The following is a 23,942-nucleotide window of genomic DNA, read 5'->3' as shown; positions in this document are numbered from 1 at the left end:
CTTTTGCCTTAAGAACTGCCTTAATTCTTTGTGGCTTACCTTCAACAAGACATTGGGGAAAAATTCCGCACAGATTTTTGTCAGCTGCTCACCTACAATATCCCAAAGGTGCGAGATCAGGTGACTGAGGAGGCCATTGGAGTACAGTGAACTAAACATCATGTTCAACTTCATATGTATGATGTAAGTAGCATGATGTTAAGTTGTACCTATTTGCAATGGGCGTGATTGTGCCGTGTCTGAAAGCCTGGGCTTTTATGTGGTTGGAAGGCCCAAATAGGCACACGCCACACCTAAACTATATTCTTTGGGGGATCTTGCGAGGCATGTGTTGTTTTCTGCCCACATCTAATCCCGCCTTGCCTCTTATACACACACGCACACACGGTTGCTTAATGCTAGTCAAAAGGGCAAACTGCTACCCCGCCTCTTAAAGGTACACCTGGCGCCTGCGAGTCCACTCCAATTACATCTCTCCAATTAGAGGTTATGAACCAATTAGTCACCCTCTCATTTTACTCTGCCTGGCTGCCTGCGTCACTCCCTCACCCTAAAGCTCGAACTAAGGGGCTTCTATCAGAAAATGAACGCGGTATTCTTACATTTTTAAGACAAATGAGTGTGCTGTAGCCGCGCCGAGTGTTGGGCATATTTGGAGAAAGATTCTTTATTTTTGGAGGAGTTAAGCGCTGATGTACACGTACATTCTTCTTTCAGAACAGCTGTCTGGAGGCAGTTGTTGTAACAAACTCCAACATGCTCATACATTGTAAGAAACATCCTGGGGATCATTTAAGATGTCAACTTGTAATTTGTAGTGGCACTCAGCTTGAACTTTCAGGGTGAGCCAGTTGGCCCGGCTGTAATTCTCACCTTCTTGCTAACATGCTTTTTTTTGTTTGTGTGCAACGATGCAAATACAAATGTGGATAAGCAGGTTCATACATGCATACATGAATGAGTTGGCATTCCGTCTATTATTTCCTTATTCTCTGTTCCAGTTTGCATATGTGAATGCATGCCTGTTGTCCCAGCTTCAGAGCAGCATTCTCTCATGTGTGTAATAAATGTGCGACTCTTTCTTTCAGTGGCGCAGCAGCCTGGGTCGAAACTCACTCGTCCACAGCACGAAGCAAATCAGAAAGTGCTATTTTACCTTGCTCTTCAGACTTAAATACTTACACACAGACACACTTATGGAGTGTGCTTCACAGATACCAGCCTGTGTGTAAAACATTCTTTAATTGTATGGAGGCTTGAATGGGGCTGCCCGCAGGAACAGGGCTGAGCTTCTAAGTGCTCTCCCAGTGATCTCGCTGCTCTCTGGTTCCTTTAGTATTCTGATAGCAGTCTTCCCAGGGAGAGATCTTGTTTATCGTTTTATTTTTTGCTCTTTCAATGTCAAAACAATGGCATCATTAATTAAATGTGTATTAGATGTGCCGTTCCGAAGGACCATGAGGCAGGGCTAAATTATCCTCTTCGGGTCCTCTCGTTTTATATAATATTTGGCTTGTTGCTTTTGTAATTACACACTAAACTCATTCATTTCAGCTTAGTGCGCTTGTGTGTGCATGTTAACATTTTATGTGTTTGTGTGGTGTGTGTATGTTGGGCAAAATAATGTTGGCTGTATAGGTAAGTAGTGTTTCAATCAAAGTCGCGACTAAAAAAAAGGGGAAAAACTTAACAAATACAGTGGACAATCTCATATTTCCACATTTCAAGGTCAGGTCTTCTCTTACGTGGCGTTCCGCTTCCTAAGATAGCCCCAAATTCATTTGATGTATTTGCCATAGTAAATATAGCAGTTTTATGCCCTTGACACACAGTCCTTGTGACAGGCTGAGTCAGCCAGTGTTATGTGTCAGATTGTTGCTTTTCCAGCTATGAGAGTCATCTGTCATTGGTATGAGCCCCTGATCCTGAAGCTACTGTAATTATCCAGCAATGTAAATTGCAGTTGCGCTGACTTGGACCCGTCCTCTTCTGCACTGTGCGCCTCTCTGTTTCTAACTTCTGGCCTAAGCTTTGCGTGTTCAACCTGAACTGTCCATTGTGACTCCTAGTGAAGGAGAACACGCCATCATACCATTTCAATTTGCTAAGTCATGACCGCAGCCCAAACAGATCATTCTTTCTCCCCACAATCGAGCTCATTTTCCCCCGTCTGCGTTGTTTATCCTCACACGTTTCTCTGTAAGGGCCGTGTCTTCTCGCACTCGCGTCATGTTTAGCTTTCTGAGCACTCGCGGCGAAGAGGAACATGCATTCATGTATGAAGCCCTGGAGTTCTGACTCTGTCTGGTCTTAATATGATGACACGTGAACGCAAGTTTGTGCACGTTTCCATGCACTGAAAATCTCTCCTCTAAAGAATATGATAGGTACAATTCTATGACCTTCAGCCTCCAATGATTGAAATTCCACACATACATTCCACACGAGCACATGTGCACTTAACAGCATTTATCTGCTGGACCATTTAAATATTGTAGTAATGCCCGCGGCTCCCTCCTCTGCTCGAAGATAAGAGGGCCAGGAGATAAAGGCAGCAGGCAACACCCATTGGAAACTTTGCTGTTTCGAGGCAGTTGATCCCTGTGAGGGGGAATCTTGTGGTGACTTCATGCATCCTCTGGTGTTCTCCGTTCTCAGCGCTCAGCAGGCCACCCAGCTGGCACCCAGATGTGGCAGCCATGTCACACGGAGCTGGGAGGCAGAAGATAAGAGGCCGGTGGTTGGGGTGCTCTACGGTCTGTTCTGCAGCGGTTCAAGTGCATGTTGCGGTCGGTGTGATCTGAACTTTGACAGCCTGTGTCATGCTTAATGCCTCACTTCCCAAATACAGCTCAGTAGGCCTGATTTATATCTGCCAGGTGCTACAGTGTGCAAGCAGATCGAGGATGAGAGGAGGCATGTGGCCATTTCATTAGGGCAGGGTGAGCAAGGGCTGCATTGTGTGTGTGTGTGTGTGAGGAGACAAGGGACAGGAACCTGGTCTTTCTCAAATATAGCTTCACAGCACTGTAGCTGTCACAACACTCTGGCCAGGCCAGGAGGGAAGGAAGAGGAACCTATTAGCATGCTCTGCACTTCTTACAATATCACTCCATTTTTTCCTCCTGTGTACCTTTTTCTTATCTGTTATCTGCCTTTTTTTTAAACGCTTTACAGTCAGCAGCCGATCTTGGAAACGGCATCGTGATGGGCGCCAAATAACAGTCGTCAAATATTTGCTGATGCTTTGACTTTTGCGCGTTTGCCATCCAAGACCGCGCTTCTGCGCCTCATAGCTACGCAGCGCGAGCCTTGGTGCTAATAATAACCGATTCGGTATTTACACACGCATTTCAGGATGAGCTTCTTCTGTTTCTGATTGTAGCGGCTTTGCTTCAGGCGACAGCTCAGATTAGACCCGGGATTGGGTGCGGGAACAGTGATTATGACTGCAGGTGGAACAGTTTTGCTTTAGCTACGCTTCACCTTTTCTATTTCCTGTCAAGCTGTTGTGTTTTTCCACACGCGGGGGCCTCTGAACGCCGTGGTCGGCTCTGTCAGTACTCGGCAACGCTACAGAAATGCTGTTTGATGTTCCCTGCGCATATCAGAGCGAAGTGCTGAGGTGTCTTTCAGCGTTGCCCTCCAGGCCACCTTGTTATGCACTTAACAAGTTGTTTCCTTTTTGTTTTTCTCCCCCCTTTTCTCCCGTTGACAGTTCCTCGTCACTGCTCTCTGGAGGGGGGAGGAGGAGGGGGGGGGGCGGTGCGCATTGCGCCCTCCATGGCTTACCACGGAATTCGTCCTTGTAAACTGTAGGGCGAGCTCTGCACTCCTTTTAAGATGACAATCGCATCAAGTGCTGATTTATGAGCGTTCTGGTTATAATCTGCCTGCATAAAGCTCGGGTATCTCCCCAGCATGTAAACTAGTGCTGAGTGGGCTCAAGACAATCTCAACGAACCACAACCTGATGTTCAAGCAACCTAAAATGCATTTTCAGCCTTTTAACTGTGGTGAATCTAGCATTGAAATGAGCCTGTGGCTGCTTGCATAGAACGACCCTCGTTAGATAAACACCTTATTGTTACAGCTGCCATTGTAGCGCAACAATAGGCATTAATGACATGTCAGCAGTGTCTAATAAGTCAGTAGTGTTCTGTTAATTTCCACAGCAGACTTGCTGTCACTCGCTCTCTTTGTCATTTTCAAATATAAAGCAGACTTTGTTTAGAATGTGAGACCATTGTCTTTTGTCTTTCTGCTGTTTTCCTGTGTCTGTGACACTCAGCATTTCTTGCTCGCTTCCTCTTTTGAAACACAAGGCACATTATTCTTTTAACTTTATTAACTCTCATCATTCAGAGGGGGGGTGGGAGGAAGGGGGCAACAGAAAACACTTTCCCCCAGAGGTTTATTGTTTAAAACGGGTGCAGTTCTTTCCCAGGATAAGGGGCTTCAGCTAAGCAGGGAGGAATTTGGGCCCGGCCTCGTAAATTAGGAGAAAAAGCATTTGTGTAGAGAAAGATTTTAGCTTTTCCCTTTCTACATCTTTGTCATTAATGACTTGAGCAAATGTGAAGAGGGGAGTGAGTGTTTCAGCCGTGCAGGGGCTTCAAAGAAACCCTCTAATTATTTATCCAGGATATCCTACTCTACAATTAGAGGCCAGGTTGCCATTGGCTTTCATGACTTTTTCTGTGAAGAAATCGTTTCCACAGAATGGTTTCACTGGGACACCCTCTAATCCCCGCCTTGTGTGCGTGGGCACGTGCACACGCCCAAATGTGCGGGGACACTAGACCCATCCTCCTGTATGGGGTGCGCAGAGACCGGTTTCCATTTTCCACGCATAACGTTGGATGACTTTCCACATCTCGGCTCTGGCCCCGGACAGCTTTCACCCACATTACTCAGGTTTCCTGCTCCCTTGGCCTTTACGTGCCTTCTAAAAAGGATCTTATCACCCTGCTCAGGTTTAGACACTTAACCAAACACGGGGCCTAACCTTGGCGCTCGCTGCAGCGACTCTCAGAGACGCCGCTGAGCCCCAGTATAGACGAGCTCCATTCTATACTTCAGTGAATGGAGGTGTGTTTTTGATGTCTTGCTACAGAGGTGTGTCCCTTTTAAGAATGCTGAGCGTTGCTTGGCTTATTCCAGGTGCCACTGAACCCTGTGTTTTTCCAGGTGCACGACCAGGTCATTACAAAGGTATTTGTTTTCCAGGTTACAAAGACGGCCTGTGATGTAGACGTGTTGGTCCTTCGCCGTATGTCTGCTGCAACGTCTCCCCTGATAGGTAGTGAACCGATAGCCATTGTATGTTCTTGCTACATACTGAGTACCAAAACCTGCTGGCATCCTACTAGCAAAGTGAGGACATTTTTGGGAAGTGGACATTTTGGCTGGTCCTCACATCCTCAAAGGACTGTTTAAGGTTAGGACACGGTAACTTTTTAAGGTAAAGGTTAGAGTTGGGTTTAGGTTGGTGTTGGGGTTAGTTTGGATGGTCAGGGATTAGGGTAAAGGGCTGGGCAATGCATTATGTCTATGCAAAGATACAAGGATCTGTACGTGTGTGTGTGTGTGTGTGTTGGGGTGGGGGAGGCGCTGGTCACAGAACATCCAATATTTGAAACATTTACATAAAGCCACGCAGTTGCGATTAAGCATTTTATCATCGGACTGCCGATCAATAATGTGGCTTCTTAAGGTTTAACATTTCAATGATATTGATCAGTTTAACAGCCGTGTTTGTGGTCGGTTGGCTTTAACTGTGGGAGGGAGCACATGTTTCCCTGAGTGTGGCACCATGTGAGATGTTGTGTTTGATTTTCTCTGGGACATTTTCTGGACCAGCGCCTGTGTGTTTCCAGACTCTAAATGAGAGAGGGGTTCTATAGTCCACCGATTCCTCTTTCCTTTAACCGCAACATTCCCAAATAATTTGTGGTTATAGTTATTGTCCCCCCCCCCCCCACACACACACACACACACTCCCCACCACACAGATCCTGAACAAATTAATTGCAGTCAGTGTAAACAGAAGCTCTGAAGGTTCTGCTGTGCGGCGCCTCTCACGAGAGCCGAGCTGCTTCAGATATAAATAGGGGCAGATTTGATAATTAGCCGAATGTGAGCGTCCTGCGGCTCAGTCATTGATCAACACGTTGCCCCCTTTGTCCCTGACCTTTCATTGAACATGTGTTTTTAAGCCCACACAGTCAAAGCGTCTCGCCATCACTTTCTTCAGCACCTCTGCAGACAAAGATCCTCCTGGAACTTTTAAATGTTCTCCGTTGTTCTGCCTTTGGGAACGTGCCCATGCCGGGGACCCTAATCATTCCGTGGTCTTCTGATTGATTGGTGCCAGACAGCCAAGGTTACTGCGTTAGCATAGCTGTGCTCTGTCAGCCGTTCTGCATTCCGGGCTATGGGAACGTCGGTGAGCATGTTCGGCTGAAGGATACGAAGTTCAATGTCAGACTGTTGCAAATCATTTAATATCCATGTCTGTTGCTTTGAAATTGAGTACAATTTGGCGATGTGTGTCTAAATAATCTGATAAGTATTTGAAAGCAACACAGCCTGCAGTTCTCTCCCTCTCCTCTCTCTCCCTCCCTCCTTTTCCCTGTTTATCCTGCAGTTTTCCACACACCCTGCTGTGTACGAGTGTACCTCGTGTGCTCCGTGCACTCTGTTGCCTCAGGGCAACTGTTGGCTCGTGCCCGGTAGCCTGTCTGTGATTAAACATCAATACCTTAATTCCAAGGATAATTAATGCTCTTAGAAATGACAAAGCTTTGTAAAGAAACCACACGGGACACTTGAGGAAAACAGCTCTGCGTCTGTTTGGATGCTGTGTGAATGAAGAAACGGAGCTCGTCACCGCGCTAATAAGAAGCTCTTTCATGTGCTAATTTATAAAGTTGGTGCTGCTTATTTTGAGCTGCAGATTTCTTTATTTTTATTTTAAGAAATCGGTCACAAAACAGGTGAAACTGAATGATTTCACATCTACCCTCCATCGACTTTTGGAGGTTTGAAATGACACAGCCCTCGTATCTGTGCCCCCCCACACACACACACACACACACACCCACACCCATGCTGCTTGCTAATTGGTGGGAGACTGGGAAGCTTCCTGCTGTGTGTTCTGCGCTTCCCTTTGCTTTGCCACCCCACCAAGTCTTCAGCAGCACTCAGTAATTAACCCACAGCTAATTAACTACTTCTAATTACCCCGGAATGCTGTTTCTATCACACCCTTCTAAAACCGAGGAAAGGCGGGCACGAGGCGAAATCCCCCCCGGACTGTTTGGAAGTTAGCTGAGATCCAGTCAGATCACGTATTCAGAGGATCCCATGTGGAAATGAACACGCAGTTCAACAAGTAGATCAAGTTGACCTTTTTCTTGCTATATTTTTTTCCGGTACGATTTTGGCCCAACAAATGCATCCGCAAATCAACATAAATGACCTTTGTGAGCTGTATTTATATATAAATAGCACCTTATTCTCACGTAACAGTGAGGAGTACACAAAAATAATTCCCAGACAGGCCAGTGACCCCCCCGATTACTCATATACAGTACACTCATGTAAACACATGGTACTTTTCTTCTCAGCCTCAGACTCAACACAGCCATGGCTATTTCTGCTCCTCAGACTGATAGCTCCTCCTGAACATCATTGATTTTACGGGAAGCCCTGTTTACAGGCTGAGTGCCATCGACCTGAGGTGACTTTTTGCCTCCCGTTGCTGGAGCAGCGTTGAGCCTTTAGGTCTACATTAGCTACATTGTCGAAATTACTGTGTTAATAAAGGAAAATAACTGCATGAACTTCATTTCGTGCTTCCATGATGGTTTACAGTTTCCGTCTGACGACACACGAGCACGACGTGGCAGTCTTTGATTTTTAGAGGTGAGGTTCAGATTTCCTTTGACTTTTTTAATGAAGTTAGTTTATTAATCCTGCATAAATTTAAATAACGAAATAAATATTTTTGGAATATGTTGATCGCTTTTGGAAAACCTTTGGAAGTTTTCACCATTCAGGCTCACAACTAGACGCCACATTCACATATAGCGCTGTAGCAGCAGGATGCTATACTAGCTATAGGGTACGGTTGCCTTATGGCCTAACATTTGTAGTGGGACGCTGGAATGTACAATTTCATCGATAAAAGCAGAATTTATTAAACCTTGTAGCCATCAGCGTGGATTCAAGTTTAGGAGCACAATGCATGCATGCCATTATTGCATTTAATTGGAACAAACCTGGGAGATAAACCCGCGCCTCAGTCTGCCTCGGGACTACAATGGTTCCCCCATCAATGAGCACGTCCCCAGTGCAACATCAAAGGCCCTCTCTTGCTTTATCAATAAGAACCCTTCCTTCCCACATCTTCCTGTAACTTGCTTAGCGCTCTCCACATTGATTTTCCAATAAGCGCCCCTTACCCTGCGGTGGCTGGCCAGGCTCCGATGGCTCAGGAACCAGACGCACACATGCAGGTAACATCACTGAAATACAAATGAAAATCAGCCGGGGAGTATTGTTAGGGGTGTTCCAGGCCTATTCGGGAACCATCTGAAAGAGGGGTTCTCTTACTCTGGCATGTGGGAGCGGGGGTCAGAGCTTCACCACTCCCATAACGCGGTGGTGTTCTCAGCTAATGCTGAGACTGAGCTAATTCCCCTAGGAAACCCTGGAGAGCAGGGTCCTCTGGAGGTAAAACTAGGCCTTCAGGCAGGTGATCAGGGATGCTTATAATCAGATGGTTCCTTAGACTTTAATTCCTCCCTCAGTTGGCTGGTAAATCCCACCTAATGAAAAGAACCATAACTGGAAACTTATCTCATTTTCCATCCTTGCCCAAAACCACCCAGACCACAGCTTTGACAGAGTGAAGGTTGTTTCCCAGGGTTCATATATATACGTGTGTGTGTATGTACATGTGTGTGTGTGTGTGTGGTGTGTGTGTGTGTGTGTGTGTGTGTGGAGTGAGCGAAGGGGAAGTGAAGCTGTGGAGAACAGGCGACGTTAGTGTTTGCAGCCTGGATCCGTGCATGGACACGCTCTTCTTCAGATCAGCAGAGGAATCTGGCCTTCTCTTCCTGCTGATTATCTTATATTGTCAGCTAAAGCGTGTTTTGGCTGCGGACAGCGTGCTTATTGTCAGGCCACCGAGCCCGCATTCATTATGCAAGACAAAGGCGAGAGCCACCGCGACCCCCTCTTCCGTGCTGCGTTGGTGCCAGTATGCAACAGAGAACTGCGACCTCGTTCCCAGTCAGCCTGGGTCATCTTCCATAAAGCATTCACTCGCCGCTCCATCATTAGTTTTTCATATTGAGATGTCAAACTCCTCCACTTTCCCCTTCATCATCTCTTTGTTTTCCAGACTTGTGTAGTACCTCCCAGAGATCAAAACTCTTCCTAATTTAAAGAGGTGTCATTGAGCCGAGCAGACCTCGGAGAGACGCAGCGTCGTATCGGCCGGTCCATCGGCGACGCGCCGACTCCAGCCAATCCCGTTGCTCATCAGTAACCGCTGCGGCTTATTGGATTACACCATCTTGATTTTAAAGGACAATCCTGTTTTCCGTTTGGCAAACACAACGACTGGCTCGGACCTCTGGCGCTGATCAAGAGTCATCGCGTTAGCCTGTCTGCTGCTAATTGCTTCAGGTATCTTGCGGCGATAATGGGAATGGATGGTGGACGTGGCGACCGCGGCGGCGTGCAGCGATTCCCTTCTTTCCTTAGTCTGAAGAGACTTTTGTAAAGGAGGCTGGATTTCGTTTGAACCAACTGCCTTTGAATGTGTCGGCCTACTGTTCCTCAGGCTTGTTTTTAACAGCCACTGGAGCCTGAAGCCGGGGCTGATGGGAAGATTACGAGGAAACGTCGTGAATAGCATACGGGATCCACGGAAGACACGTCTTCATTTTGCTTCTGTGCCTTCATTTTGTTCGGTTTCTCCACGTGTTTAAGCCTGAAGGACCGCTGTCTCTTTGACATGTGGCATATTTTCTCTTAGCATTCGCTCGCGCTGCCTCCAGTCCATTTGTGTGAAATGGCTGTTGAGCTCATGGCTTCTTATTAATGGAGTAGATAATAAATACAGACCAGTAGGGCTGGTATCCCCTCACTCACTGTGGCAGCCTTCTCTAAATCATGTCTGGCTCTATAGAGCAATCTTGATAATAAGCCAGCCAGTCTAATATCTTTCATTCTATTTCCAAAGCAAGGGAGGGGTCACAGAGGTTAGCGGCAGTGTGTAAACAAAAGGGGCTTTTCATAATGACAGAAAATATCCATCCCCAGGTATTTATGACAATAACATCAACATTATCTCTGCCACCACATTTATATTTTGTGAATCAAACCCATTGCTTTATCATTACAGCTCTCCAGTTATTTATTGCTCCTTTGTTCACCGGGTGTCATCTCGTCCGTTCTTGTTCATCCTGAAGTCGGGAGGCGCTTTAACCGGGGGTCCGTTGTTCGTCATAGTTAAAGTGCGTGAAAGCTTAAGAGGTCTCAGGTATGTTGGGTGAGAGCAAGCCTCATCAGACATTCATGAAGTGGCAGACAGACATGATCAATCTCTGCGCTCCCTCACTGGTTAATACGCCGGGCTGTGGGGGAAGGCTCCATTCTGATCACAGCACAAATTTGCATCCTTAAGTAAATAAGTAAATAAATCAAGTGCAAGCAGCAAATGTGCTAATCAGCCGGGACACGACTGTGAGCTTGGTGCCGGGAAACTTTGCTCATGTAATATTCAGCAGCGCTGGGTTAAAGGGCAGCCTAGAGTTATTGGTTTCAGCCCGATTGCCCCCTTTAATCAATGTTGGCTGCATCCCTTTAATAAAATTATTAGCTCAGCAGTATCTTGCGCTATCATTTTATCTCTCGCACGCTCTAAATTGCAGCCTGTGTTGGGGCCTCTCAGATGCTCGGGGCATGGCCAGCTCCCGAAAGCTCAGCTCCCATTTATTATTTCAGAGGCGGAGGACGGCCGTGCATGGAGGTTATTGAATGCAGGATCCAAACACAGCTGCAGTCAAGTCCCAGCCCAGCTGATGCGTTCTGGGTCCACGCAAACCCTGGTTTTTCTTTCTCTCCATGCAGTTTACATCCATCTATATTGATTACACACACACACACACACACACACACACTCACATCCTGTAACTCGATGACATTGAAATGATGGCGATGCCTTTTAAAAATAGCCTATTTTAGATGTCATTTTGCCTTTTTTAGTTATGTAAATGTGCTGATGGGTGGCTTCTCGCCGTTTTAATTATCTCACAAGGAATCTGTTTGATCCATTAAGTTAGCCTGTTTCTCCTTTTTTTTCTCCCCTGGCTGCAAGTTAATTAAAAACGGATGTAGGATTTGTGGAATATAAGATTAGGGGTGTTGTTTTGAAGGTGCAGATAAAAGATGGTACCTTTCTGATATGGCAGGAAGATGAATCGTTGAAGCCTTATTAGTGTCTGTCTCAGGTATTGTTTTAAGTACCTAATCTTGCGTAATGAGCATAGTGTCATTTTCCCAATTATATCTCCGACTTTTGTCTGTCACCTGCAGTAAAATCCATTTGGTTTTCTTCTTTTCGGAATTCTCCTATACATATACCTTTTTCACTCAGGATGAAAGGCTCCAGACCCGCTGATAACTCCTGGCTTCAGTGTAAATTATACCACCCCGATAATACCTTACTGCCATTAAAAATAATATTATCTATACAGTGCTGAAAACGAAGCCCCAATTATCTTAGCACCCAAAGACTAAACTTTCCTTCAGCCGGTACCACCAAAATAATGATCCTAACTTTGGCATTTAATGATACGTTTGCCAATAAAATGTTGTATCTTTTCCCTTGGTTTGGTAAATAACGTAATTACAGAACTGACATTTTCTTCTCCAATTTTGTGTCCCTCCAGGCCTGGATGCGATGAACGCCTCATGTAGGCATCAGCATGGACAGCTGTGAGTCTCCTGTGGTTTCTGGGACAGACGATGGGCTAGGCTCCTCCCAGCAGCAGCAAGTACCACAGCCCTGGAACGATCACTCTAGCTCACAGGTCCCTTGTACCAACCAGGCCTCTTCCCTGGACCCCCTGTCTCTTTCTGTTCCTTACCCCACTCAGTCCCAAAATCCCAGTGCACTGCATGACGGGGTGAGAGAGCTACAATCCCAGCAGCAGCAGCTTAATCAGACGTCTCCCCAGGTCCAGCGTGACAGCTCTGGAACAGGCCAGCTGCGTTCCAGAAGAGACGGTCTCCAGGACGGAGAACAAGAGGCAGCGAGCTGTGGAGAAGAGGAAGAATCCGAGGACTTGGATGACATGGAGATCGACAGCTGTTTTCCAAGTCTTCAACCCTTTCCTGGGGTGCCCATGACTTCAGGAGGAGGGGGCATGCCTACTCTTTTGAGGCACCAGCCCATGCAACAGCAGGGAGCACCTGAGAGCGGAAGTGATGAAGGAGAGGATGAAGAGGAAGAGGACATCAGTGATGTAGAGAACCTGACTGGAGAAATAGTTTACCAGCCGGACGGCTCGGCTTACATTGTAGAGAGCCTTAGTCAGTTGATCCAAAGTGGTGGGAGCGTGGTACCGGGCCTCCTTCCCACAAACTCTTTCACCAGTGGAGGGAAAGCGGGGGAACCAGCCGGGGCTTCATCCACAGTCTACCCTCAGATCATCAACACATTTCACATAGCCTCTTCCTTCGGGAAGTGGTTTGGAAATTCAGATCAAGGTTTCCCCAATACCTCAACCATGGCAGGACTCAGCCCTGTTCTGCACAGTTACCGTGTCTTCGACGTTCGGCACAAAAGCAACAAGGATTACCTAAACAGCGATGGGTCTGCCAAGAAGTCCTGTGTATCCAAAGACGTTCCCAACAATGTGGATTTTTCCAAATTCGATGGGCTCGCCCTGTATGGTAAGGGGAAGCCCATCCTCATGTGTTTTCTCTGCAAGCTATCCTTTGGCTATGCGCGTTCTTTTGCCACCCATGCCGTCCATGATCACCATATTACACTGTGTGAGGATGAGAGGCAGCTGCTGGGGGAAAAACAAGCGTCTGCCATCATCCAGGGCATCGGGAAGGACAAAGAGCCCCTTATCAGTTTCCTGGAACCAAAAACTAAGAGCACTTCTCTGCCACCAACCCTGCACCCTATTAATTCTGGCCAGAGCTTCTATGGCACGTTTAGTGGTGTTCATCTGGAGCCAGAAAGCAGCAACGGGGGCAGCGAGGCCCTCCTGAACAAAGACTCTGACTCTGGCCTCCAGCAACAGCAGCAGCAGCAACAAACCCCGCTCAGCTCGGTGCTCTCTGTCGGAGGACTGAGCGTTCCCAAAGCATCCACTCTTACCTCATCGTCAGGCTCGGCCAAAGACTCCGGTGCCCTGCCCAAACAGGGAGCGAGAACTGAGAAGCCTGTTGGGAAAGAGCTGTCATGCAAGGGAAGTGACGGGGACAAAGATGGACAGGAACAGAAAACCCACCTCTTAAGCCACCTGATGGGCTCGGAGGAAGAGGCGGAACTGCTATTAGGGGGGGAGGAGGAGGAGGTGGAGGCTAAAACTGCTGCAGTATCCTGTAGTGGCAACGGTAGCAGTGGTGGAGGGGAAGTAGGGGAACCAGCTGTCTCAAACCAAAGCATTTCCAAATCTCCTTTATTAATGCCTAGTAGCACTCTCCAGCCTTCTGCCTGCACCTCTGCAGTCAATTCCACACTAAACAGCAAAGCCCCTACTTCCACCTCCTCGTCCGTCAAGAAAGAGAGTTCAGCTTCAGATGGTGGAGGGAGGACCTTGGAGCTCCCTCTGAGCTTTAATTGCCAGGGCCCGACCGTCCCCATGGCAATGGCAGCAGCCGCCATCCGAAGGAGTGAGGATGACGCTGCTGGCACATCCTCCTCACCTCTCTCCTCCAACGCTGCTGCTGACGAAAGTGCCAATCGAGATAGTGCCACAGCTCCAGAACCAAATGATTGCCCGGCAGAGGGAGAGGAGGAAAACGAAGCCCTTTTGCCCCATCACCATTTGCACCACCATCACCATCACCTCCACCCCCCAACTCATGGCCACTCCCACCCCCTCCCCGGGGTTTCCTGTGACATCACAGCCATAGGCGAGTGTTCACAGAACCATGGGTCCATCGGCAGTGGAGGCAGTGGAGTCGAATGCCCTAAATGTGACACTGTTTTGGGTTCATCGCGCTCCTTGGGTGGTCACATGACTATGATGCATTCGCGTAACTCATGCAAGACACTCAAATGTCCTAAATGCAACTGGCATTACAAGTACCAGCAGACCCTGGAGGCCCACATGAAGGAGAAACACCCGGAATCTGGAGGTTCCTGTATGTACTGCAGCAGCGGCCAGAGCCACCCCCGCCTGGCTCGTGGGGAGAGCTATACCTGTGGGTACAAGCCCTTCCGGTGCGAGGTACGTAGCCTAGCGCCCGAGCAGCTGCTGCTATCGATTTCTCGAGGCCGTACGTCTTCAAATGATTTTCTTAGAATGAACTGCAATTGAAGAGAAAATGTGTTGTGATTTCAGGTCTGCAATTATTCCACCACCACGAAGGGGAACCTGAGCATACACATGCAGTCGGATAAGCACCTGAACAACATGAAGACGCTGCAGAACGGCGGCTCCATCGCCGCCGCCCAGGAGCAGGTTTTCGGGCACGCTCCAGGGGGGGTGGTGTCGGTGCCGTCGGTGACCCAGGCCAGCAGCCACCACCCTCCCCACCACCACCCGACGCAGTCCTCCGCCCACATGTCCGGGCCGTGCGGGGCCCCCTCTCCGACCAAGCTGAAGAGCAAACCGACGTGGCGGTGCGAGATCTGCGACTACGAGACCAACGTGGCGCGGAACCTTCGCATCCACATGACCAGCGAGAAGCACATGCACAACATGATGCTGCTCCAGCAGAACGTGACGCAGATGCAGCACGGCCGCCTCGGCCTGGGGGCCATGCCTTCCCCCTCGGAGGCCGAGCTGTACCAGTATTACCTGACCCAGAACATGAGCCTTCCACCGGGCCTCAAGATCGACCCCGCTGGCGCCGAGGCCCAGTACCTGATGGGGAACTTTCACCTGGATCCCAACATAGCGGCGCTGGCTCCTGCGCTAGGTGAGCACCGGTTCGCCTCCACGACGCTCAGCAACGTTGTTAGCTGGCAAAAACCGATAAAGGGAAGTTTTATCGCTTTAGAAACCATCAATCCAGGCGTTCAGATTTAGATAAAGACTGAAAAAGAATTTACATTTACTTTCCAGTCAGACCTCAGTGATGGAAAAGGAACCCAGTCTGATTGATCATGTATAGGAGGGGAGTGTAAGAGACACGTGGGGGTAAAGTGCAACAAGAGCTCTGCCTCCCAGAGCCGGGCTGCCCCAAGGTCGGCCTCCCGGGCCCATAAAAACTCCCCTAATGCAGAAAAGTCTGGGAGAAGAATGCGCTGTGCAGGAATAAATAAAAAAGGAGCCGCCGGAGTGAATTTAGTGTAAAGCCAGGCAGGGTCGAGTGTCCGTCGTCCGTCTGGGCGGGGGGGGGACTGAAGATCAGCTAGCAAAGGCAAGGAACTCTCTGGCGCCCTTTCCTTTTTTAACATTTATTTTTAAAGTCGCCCTTCGAGGACGTCGCTACTCTGTGGTCTCCCGGGGCACTGGGTCACCGTTTATTTCTATTTCCTCATTCCCCCGTAGCCTCGGCTCCAACAGGATGAATCGCTTACGTGTCCACGTTGATGTAGAACCAGACTGGAGAAAAGGAAGTGGGAAAGTCAAAGCAAATTATATGTGGATGTATATATATTATTAGCATACATGCGTACACACACACAGCGTTGGCAGTGATGAATGGCCTGATGGTGCCAGTAGCACCAATCTTTAATGCAGTCACAAATAACAATTAACATCAGCTTTAATCTTTTCCCGTCTCCGTTTGTGTTCCTTCTCATCTAGTAGGTGGGGAAATCCCAATGGACATGCGGCTCGGCGGTGGGCACTTAGTGTCTGAAGAACTGATGACCTTGGGAGAGAGCCTGTCCCAGACCAGCGACCCCTCCCTCAAGCTCTTTCAGTGTGCCGTCTGCAACCGTTTCACCACAGACAACCTGGACGTGCTGGGGATGCACATGGGAACGGAGCGCAGCCTCCCGGAGGAAGAGTGGCACGCCGTGGTGGGCGACTCTCACCAGTGCAAGCTGTGCCACTACACCACGCAGCTCAAGGCCAACTTCCAGCTGCACTGCAAGACGGACAAGCACGTCCAGAAGTACCAGCTGGTGGCCCACATCAAGGAAGGGGGCAAAGGCAACGAGTGGCGCCTGAAATGCGTGGCCATCGGCAACCCGGTGCACCTGAAGTGCAACGCGTGCGACTACTACACCAACAGCCTGGAGAAGCTGAGGATGCACACCGTCAACTCCCGGCACGAGGCCAGCCTCAAGGTCTACAAGGTGAGTCGGTCGCCCCGGCGTCCTCACCAGGCACGTGACACCCACATGGTGTATCCTGCACATCCTTCCTGAGTGGGAGCGAATACATACGTTGGCACTATCAGGTATAGACAAGTTTGAGAAGACCGGGGTCTCCGTTTCATCTTGGGAACAGTAGTTTGGGGATTCTGCTCCGTAGTTTGTGGATTCTGCTCCATAGTTTGTGGATTCTGCTCCAGTTTGGGGATTCTGCTCCGTAATTTGTGGATTCCGCTCCGTAGTTTGTGGATTCCGCTCTGTAGTTTGGGGATTCTGCTCCATAGTTTGGGGATTCCGCTCCGTAGTTTGTGGATTCTGCTCCGTAGTGTGTGGATTCCGCTCCGTAGTTTGTGGATTCTGCTCCATAGTTTGGGGATTCTGCTCCATAGTTTGTGGATTCTGCTCCGTAGTTTGTGGATTCTGCTCCGTAGTTTGGGGATTCCGCTCCGTAGTTTGGGGATTCAGAGGCTGCATGATAGCCGGGCAGCGCGGCACCTTCCCAGGAGTCCAGCAGAGGCGGGGCCACCACCAGGAGAACGCTGCAGGTGAAGCCGGCTTACGGGAGAATCACTTGGAGACGAATGAACAAGTGCAAGGAGACAGAGGTTTGGTGCTAATACTCCTCGGAGCGGGAATGGCTGAATCGTTCTCGACAGCCTTATTGATTTTTGCTGGACTTGGAGCTTCACCTTCTCCTCTAATCATTCCATAATAGCCAATGGATGAACACTCTCCGAACAAATGGCCATAAATCTAACGGGCCTGATTCCACTTAGGTACCTATCCCGTGTGTCTGCGGCTTCATCCTCTCTGCACTTTACCCGACCTGGCATAGCTGTACACACACACAACGCAGACAACTGAAGCCACGCGGGCGCTGACATAACAATACTGGATGAAGACGTAGATCCAGAGTCGGACAGAGAACACTTAATGCCTCCAAGTAATAACCCCTTCGTTTGAACCAAGCTAGCGTGCTGTGTAGTCTCCCAACAAGGAAGACTATTCAAACATTTCCAATATTCGGCACGTTTCTACCGCCATCCCCTGCCTGTTTCTAAGAAGAAAGGTTTTGGGGTTTTTTTGTTTTTAAATTATCCAGCGTAATTGATGATCCCTGAGAAACACGGGGCTAGCATACAGATTTCCTGTTCACGTGGACTTTGTGTTGAAATAGGGGTTCAAGCATTGTAGCAGGAATACATAGTCGCTAATTTATACAGGTGGTGCATCTAGAATATATAAGAGCTGCTGCTGTTTCTCATCAGGCCTGTCAGTAATTGCAGCACAGCATCAGTTTCTTGGGTGATGTTTTACAGCCGACTACGGCCTCGAGAACTCGACGTTTCTGTTTCACGCTCGGCATCGGTTTGGCCTTCCAGCATAACAGACTCATTTCCACAGATCAAACATTGCCTGAGCCAACCAGGGAAATGCAGTTAAAAGGGGAAAACTGCACAATCAGACAGAGCCAAAGCTGACAGAAAATGCAGGGAAACTGCTAATTGTAGCTTCTAAAGCAGCAGAATTGATCAGTCAGGCCTTCGCCAAATCTTGGAGGAGTAATAGCAACAACAACAATATTTTTCCTTCCACGGCTCTGACAGTGCACACTTTTGGAGCTGTTGTTACTGACACTTTTCCCAGGAGAGAGCAGCACGTCAGGCTGCATTTCCTTTACTTGCATTATATCAGTCCCCATTTTGCTAGCACGTTAAACCTAGCATAGCACCAAGCACATGCTAGTATAGTGCATATTATTCATTAGATTCAGTTTACTGTCTCTTATGGTGAGGAAACTGGGTATGCTACATGCTAAACGTGTTCAGTTAGCTTTGAGGTACATCTCTGTTCTCCCAACTCAGCTCCATTGTCTTTCATCCACTGGCCCAAATTCCAAAGATCCTTTTATATTAGATCAAATTAGATGGGCTCCCCTCATATTGTTTGATCCTCACACCTTTTGTTTTTGCCTCACAGGACAGGCGCCATTTCTGTTACATTATCCTTCGCGCTCTGTGCTTTGCCATGTGCCCCAAAGGCAAAAGGGAAACAGACTTGATTCCCCTCCTGTCTGTTTTACTGCACAAGAGTTTTAAAAGAGAGGAGAAATATGTCACACTGCAGCTCCGGCTAAGGGGGATTAACTATGTACAACACATCCAGGCGTGATCATTTTTTAAGCCTTAAGCCTCTTAAGATGGCTCCATATTTCTTTAAACCAATTGATATTCAGAGTAAGAGTGTGCGGGTTTGTCCAGAAATTACCTTTTTGTCTCATCTCGAGACCACCGTGGTCCTAACGGGCTTCCGTCATCTGAGACGGCGCTTGGAAACGCAGATGTTATGCAGTTGGCATGAATTATTGCGCTATTTTATGACTGACAATTGTGATTAACAGACAGCAAGTGCATGGCTGTGAGACCCACTGGCTCCTCATATCCCGTTTGATTTAGCGTCCCTAAAGATATACGGCCCAGCATGGAGCCCACCAGTGGCCCACGGGCCTGCAGAGCCAGCGCGAGGTTTGATGTAAAGAAGGAAAGTAAAACCACCATTTGTTTATTCCTCCCGGAATAAATCAGGCTGAAATAGCACAATTTTGAACCTTTTTAGGGAAAAAAAAAATCATCAAGTCAGCACAAACAGAAGGCAAAATGTGGGAGACAGTTGGGACACTTTTCCCAAATCAAACTGGCTTGCATTAAACAGGCTCTTTGTGTGCATAGCTCCATATAAATTGGAGCCTATAATTACTGGAATTAAAAAGGAAGGTTTAAACTGAGGCCTAAGCTGGATGGGATAATTTGAGAGTCTGTGGTATGCGGCCCATATTAGGGCTTTCTAAAAATACCCCCCCCACTGCCCCATGTATTGGAATGTTCCAAAAGATCACAGAAAGATTCAGCGAGTCACCCGGACCGCGGTGACCGCCACACGCTGGGGGGTGATGGCGTCTCCCCCCATGTGCCGGGCCCTGGGTTGAAAGATGCCCATTATGAGCGCCGTGTACCTCTGCCAGCGCACTCCTGCGCTCCAAAGCTAACTTCTGCTCCTTCTTATTCCACATGCGTCTCATTCATTGGTCCCTTCTGAACACGAGAGGATGGAGCTGTCGGCCTCTTGTGTCGGGGTATTTTCAGTGATTTACTCAGGCTTTTGTTTTGTCCTTTTACACGTAACCACATATGTGATAAACACATTCGGCCCTTGGATCATTAGTGGATCTTGGCTGTGTCTCAGCGCTGAGGTGAGATGAGTCGGAAAACTCCAGCTCCCAGGCTCCCTTGGCTCCCCTGGCCAGGCAGAAAGGGTGGAGCCTAACCAAAGCCACCACAGGCCTTAGGTTCCAGTCAAGGGTTGGGAGAAAGGGGGGGTGGGTGGGGGTGGCATGGGGCTTTCGCTGGCTACCTTCCTTGTCTCGGGGGCCAGTGCAATCGGCGGTAATTGAGATTGATTTGATGTTATTTTTCCTCTTGCAAATGTAGTCCATTAGCTTGGCACATGCATAATCAGTTTAGAGCGCAGTTAGCTGAGTGTAATCATGTTCCTCGGTGTCTGCTCGCACAAAATCCACTCCAGATGCCGCTTGGCCATGGAAAGAAAGGCAGAAAGTGCCGTTACTATCAGATGGGGAACGGTCAGACAACAAAGCGCCGTCACCCTCGCGTCTGCCGTCCTTTGTCCCGGTCTGTTGAGCCAGCGGGTGACACACACCCTCGTTCACGCACGCTCCGCTTCACTTTGTGGCGAGAGGCCGTCGGACACGTGTTCGGTATTTTTAACTGCGCTAACCTAGCGGCTAAGTGGGGCCCAGCTGGCCCGGTGACAAACGGCGTGCATCTGTATGCGAGAGAAAGCAACCGTGCTTATTTTGCCCTTCAATCCAACCCCAAAGAACACCGAAACATTTACACTCGGCCAAGACCAAATAATCACAGTGACACATGATGGAGGAAACGAGGTAGTACAGGAAGGGCTCCACGCAGGAAGTGGAGCTGAGGTGTTTCGCCCATGATCCGACGCGTGATGACCCGAGGGTCAGAACTGGCTGCAGTCCTCCGTGTCCGTAGGCTGTTGCATTTAAGACGCCTCTGTTATTGGAGTTGAACTCCGGGTCACACAAACAGCTTTGGGAGCAAATGAAGTTGTTGCGTGCCTTGCAAACTTTGAGAGAGGAGATTACAGACGAGGTTTCCCACAAATCGCCACGGTCATCATGGAAAACGTCTCGGCGCTCGTTTTAATGATCTGAGAGCACTTTTGCCGGGGAAGAATAAAGCGTCCGTCCATCTCGGGCCTCAGACGCAGCCTAAATACCTGATAGATGACACGACCGGCCCGTCTGTTTCCTGAATGAAGCCGCCTTACGTCACGACGCCCAAACCACGACTGTTATTGAAGCAGCTGGGGAAGAAGAAAAAAAAATCAGCTCTCGGGACAGAAACTGTGTCACGAATCGAGAGTTTGCAAAACAGCATCTGGCATCATTCACTCAGCTGATACTTCCAGACATTTGATAGAAGAGGTTAATAGGAGCATGATGGAGAAAGAGACAGGAGAAAGGGGATGGGGGGGGGCGACAGGAGGGTTGGATGGATAGATACTCTGCTAATTATCATGGCTAGCCTATGATTGTTCAGTAATAGTGCTCAGTGGGAAAGGTTGCAGCACTTCCAGGAAGAGCTGAGCTCTGATTTACTGGTACTACCGCTCTAATAAAGCGCTCGCTGCACATCCTGGGAGACAGCCCATTCTCTCCTTTCACATGCACAGGCCTGTGAATGCACACACACACACACACACACACACACATACCGTAAAGGAAGGAGGAGGAGGAGAGAGAGCAATCTGGTCATCTAAAGTGCCACAAATGACAACATAAAGCTCAAGAAATGTATCATTTTAATTGCTCGTGGAGGTTTCATCCTCTGGTTCGCTCAGAATTCTGCGTGGGACCCAGTAGAAGCTCTACTGGACGTCGCCCGCAGGGTTCCGGATCAAATCCATACCTAAAAACTCGTCTCGGGAAGTTGGAGCGGTGGGCGGGTCGAGGAGGGAGTGGCGCGCAGCAAAAAAAACAAAAAAACAAAACAAAGGCTGGACCGGAGAAAGGGGCTGTCAGACGAGCGGGGGTGGGGGGGGGTAGAAGGGCTTAGTGTTTGGCAGCGTGCAAGAATTTCACAACTTTTCTAGCTCCCACCCTTTGAGAGGGGAACGAGGGTCGGGCTCTGACCTGTGGCACAGCAGCTGCTGCTGCTGCGGCTGCTGATTGGGCTCCGCGTGCAACTGCGCCACTGCGGGTGTTGCCGGGATTTACAAAGTGACAGTCAAAGACGAGGGGTTGGCAGCAATCTGCTCGACTGGTCTCTTCCCAGCTTTTTATCTGTGGCTGTTTACCACAGTTGTCAGAGAAGAAAGAGCTCAGTGTGTTCCAGCCCTCCGCAGCGGCTCCGCACTGAGCTCATAAAGAGGGAACGTGTAGAGAAGTTAGCAGATGTTTCAGTGCAAGCTCGGAGTTGGATGCTAGCTCACTTTTTATGGCCTGTGTGAGTTATTAAAGGAAAGATAACACCATTCCTGTTTGATATGCAGTGGTTGGTATTACTAACACTGGCCCTGATGAATGTTCCTGATAAGGATTTGTTCCTCCGACCAGGGTCCCTCTTTTGTTCCGACCGTATTCCCCCTTCCTTATTGCCCCGTGTTGATAAAAATAACTCAAACAAATACTCCCCAAAGCAAGTCGGAGCAAAACGTAGACCGGTGGGTGGTCTCCAGCGATCTGTTGAGGCTTGGGTATCTTTAATTCAATCATGAGGAAAATTTAAACATCTACGTGGCTTCAACCCATCTGCTTCCACCATCCCAGAGCAGCGAGAACTCGGAATCTCAGCTGAAACGAGCGGGTCTACGATTGCTCACGATGGTTTTTAGACTCGCCTCGGCACGTCTTTAAAACGAAGGCCTCGTTTTTGTATTCAGGAGAGATGGGGGGCTATTGTTTAAAGGGCAGAAAACGTCCCGCAGAGCTCGAGATCAGCCTCTTTCTGAAGACCACCGACGCTGGATTAACCCGTGTAATCAAGGATTTTCTCCCGTCTCGTATCACTTTTTCAAGGCGAGAGCATCAGGAATTGGCACTTCAAACATTCAGACATTTATTGCAACTGAGTATGTTATTGTAACTCAGTCACACAATGGATTGGATTGTTAGCACCCCCCCAGATGCTCCATGTCAATGTCACGACCTGTCGTCATTCAAAAGAGCAACAGTGACAACTGGCAGGTCGGCAGCGGCTCCTGCGGTGCTACATGGATGCTAAGCTGAAGGGATGGAGGACGGTAGCTGGGCCGGCTCCGCGCCATCAATACATCAGGGGCTAAGCCAACAGATTAATGCTCTCTGAGTGGTCGGGGCCACACAACTACTCAGCGCCGAGGTTCGGCAGCGAGGTAGAGCGAAGAGACAGCTGAGGGCAGGCGGAGAGGTGTCAGGTGCCAGGACGAGCACACTGGGAGCGCCGGTCTGTTTGGATCGGGATACAGAGTGGAGTCCTGGGACAAATAAATCGTACAGAATGTTGGAGACGTGGTTCTGGCTGTTGTTTTATTCCCCGTGGCAAGTCATCCGCCACGTAATGATGGTCAAGTTAGGAAGCTCAGACGGTAGATGGTTGCCATGTAGCACACGGCTCCCGCGTGATGCACGCCGCGCTCGTTATCACCACAGCTCCCGCACTGAGCGCGGAGCGTCTGGGTTTTTTCCCGGATGTTTCCTCACAACAAAACTGCCCCCGGGGTATTTCCATTTTGTGGTGCATTGATTACGCGGATCGCAGAACTTCAGCGATTCCTCGCTTGATTTCCATTGGCTGTTTAGTCGCTGGCGCCGGGTCAGAGAGACGCCGACGCCCGCGAGCGCGCCGCCTCTCCTGGACGGGTTACAGGCGGGGAATTTGAGGCGAAGCGCGCCGGACTCACCTCCCCGTGACCACTGAGGTTGGAATTAAAATGATCCGTCTCCCGATTTCCTGCAGAACTTCTTCCTGCAGAGTGTTTTATTTGAAAGACGGGGCCTCTGAGGCCCTCGCTAGCCCGCAACTTCATAGCGCTGGTTGTCTATCCGTGTTTTGGACTAATTGCTGTGTGCCGGAGTTCAGGGTTAGAACGGGGAGCTGTAAATCTATCAGTGTTCACAGACGATGTTTTCTCCAGATGTAGAGGAGAAGGTTTCATCCTTTTGTAATTAAGCGATGCAGACTGAGGTGTCATGTGGTTTCTATTAGGGGCTCCGGAAAACGATCACTGTGCATCTTGTTTTCTCATCACCACTTTTTGAACGAGCAGAGAAAGCCGAATCTCCTCAAACGGGAAGAATGGAAAAAACAAGGCGGCGTTGTAAGAGGCA

General features: G+C 48.9%; 1 protein-coding gene across 8 annotated transcripts in view; it reads left to right on the top strand.

The window, feature by feature from the left end:
* Positions 1-23,942, top strand: part of zfhx3b (zinc finger homeobox 3b) — a 229,888-nt gene that overhangs the window by 146,049 nt on the left and 59,897 nt on the right. For 4 of the 8 annotated variants that reach the window (XM_057025267.1, XM_057025265.1, XM_057025270.1 and 1 more), the window contains 3 exons: positions 11,970-14,489; positions 14,604-15,183; positions 16,017-16,513. In XM_057025267.1, coding sequence (XP_056881247.1) covers positions 12,006-14,489; positions 14,604-15,183; positions 16,017-16,513 — 3,561 coding nt within the window. In that variant the 5' untranslated portion in view covers positions 11,970-12,005. Of the gene's footprint in view, positions 1-7,135; positions 8,523-11,969; positions 14,490-14,603; positions 15,184-16,016; positions 16,514-23,942 lie in introns of those variants that run through there. The other 4 variants (XM_057025272.1, XM_057025271.1, XM_057025268.1 and 1 more) reach the window with 4 other exon arrangements.

This window comes from Takifugu flavidus, chromosome 2 (genome assembly GCF_003711565.1).
Source record: "Takifugu flavidus isolate HTHZ2018 chromosome 2, ASM371156v2, whole genome shotgun sequence".
NCBI lineage: Eukaryota > Metazoa > Chordata > Actinopteri > Tetraodontiformes > Tetraodontidae > Takifugu > Takifugu flavidus.
The sequence above is the reverse complement of the archived record's forward strand: the minus strand, read 5'-3'. Positions and strand labels throughout refer to the sequence as shown.